Here is a 1,188-nt window from a genome sequence, read left to right as displayed (position 1 = left end):
CCCTCTTCCTCCCCCGCCCCCTCCTGCTCTTCCCCCTTCTCCTTCTCCTCCTAATGTGGTTTGGCTTACATGTCAGGCTAAATGCCATAAGTGCAAATGAAAATTTCACATAGATTTTTTTAATGGGTCATATAATTTTGAAAGGCATTTTTTTTAGAAACCCATAGGAAAACTTTATATAGTCATGAATTTCAGCCAAAGAGTGAAATTTAATTATTCTGAGGAACTTTCCAAAAATAAAATGTCCTTCTTTTATAATACTCAGTATCTACTCAATGGGGAGGAAGCTTCTCTACCTCTCACTTAAATAAAACTTTTGGGTGTTTTGGTGTCCCTCTACTATAGATACTAACTATCTCTAGATTCACTCTCAAACACTAACAAAGAATGTTGGAATACCTTAAAAGGTGTATTTTAAGAGTATTCTACAAATTTAAATGAGAACTAATCGATTCACATTCTTCCTCTTCGAAGTTTCATTTGATAAATGGTTTGCATCACTCCTGATAATATTAAAGATACATTACAGGATTGAGAGACAGATTTGATTCCTTTTAAAATCATTTTCCTTGTAAAGGATAAGGGCTGTTTCCTAGTGGTCCAATGTGAAATGCACAATGGATGGAGATTGGGGGCACGTCGGATAAAGTAAGAACGGGACAAATTTAAGAAACAGGGTAACAAAGGCAACCCTGTTGAAGATAATCCTTTGATGACCAATTCAGTCATGGCTTTCCTGTCCCCACTGCTTTTTGCAGGTATAAGCCCTTGGCCGAGACCCTCCCGAACGACAAGAGGATGCTGCCAGCCGAGGAGAGATGCCGGCTGGCTCTGCAGCAGTGCCCGTTACCAGGCTGGCAGGTGAGTGATCTACAAGCTCCTACCAGAGCAGTTGGGGTTTCCAGTAGTGGGGCCGAGTCCCCACGGGGAGCTGCCCCAGTCTCACTGGCAAAAACAAATTGCTGTGATGTGTTTGGCAAAGAGAGATGCTAAGTGTAGTCCCTGGAAACATATCAGTCCTTCTGATTCACCGGTTTCATCAGCAAACACAGGATGCAGGAAGCTCGGAGCCTGTATACAGTGTGGGGAGAAGTCCGGAAGCCCCACTAAGTTTGCCCACATCCCAGACCCCAGTGCTGGTACCAGAGCTTTCTGGAGTGTCTGAAAGGGAGCAGAAGTCGGAGGAAC

The 1,188-nt window shown here is 43.5% G+C and overlaps 1 protein-coding gene across 1 annotated transcript in view; it reads left to right on the top strand.

Moving 5' to 3' along the window:
- The window catches only part of MYO16 (myosin XVI), a 337,132-nt gene that overhangs the window by 311,563 nt on the left and 24,381 nt on the right, over positions 1 to 1,188 (top strand). The window contains exon 27 of the mRNA XM_024754009.1: positions 759 to 861. Within this exon, the coding sequence (XP_024609777.1) occupies positions 759 to 861 (103 nt within the window). The remainder of the gene's footprint in view (positions 1 to 758; positions 862 to 1,188) is intronic.

The sequence above is a fragment of the Neophocaena asiaeorientalis genome, unplaced genomic scaffold (genome assembly GCF_003031525.2).
Source record: "Neophocaena asiaeorientalis asiaeorientalis breed wild unplaced genomic scaffold, Neophocaena_asiaeorientalis_V1.1 scaffold684, whole genome shotgun sequence".
NCBI lineage: Eukaryota > Metazoa > Chordata > Mammalia > Artiodactyla > Phocoenidae > Neophocaena > Neophocaena asiaeorientalis.
This window is presented reverse-complemented; position numbering and strand designations above follow the sequence as displayed.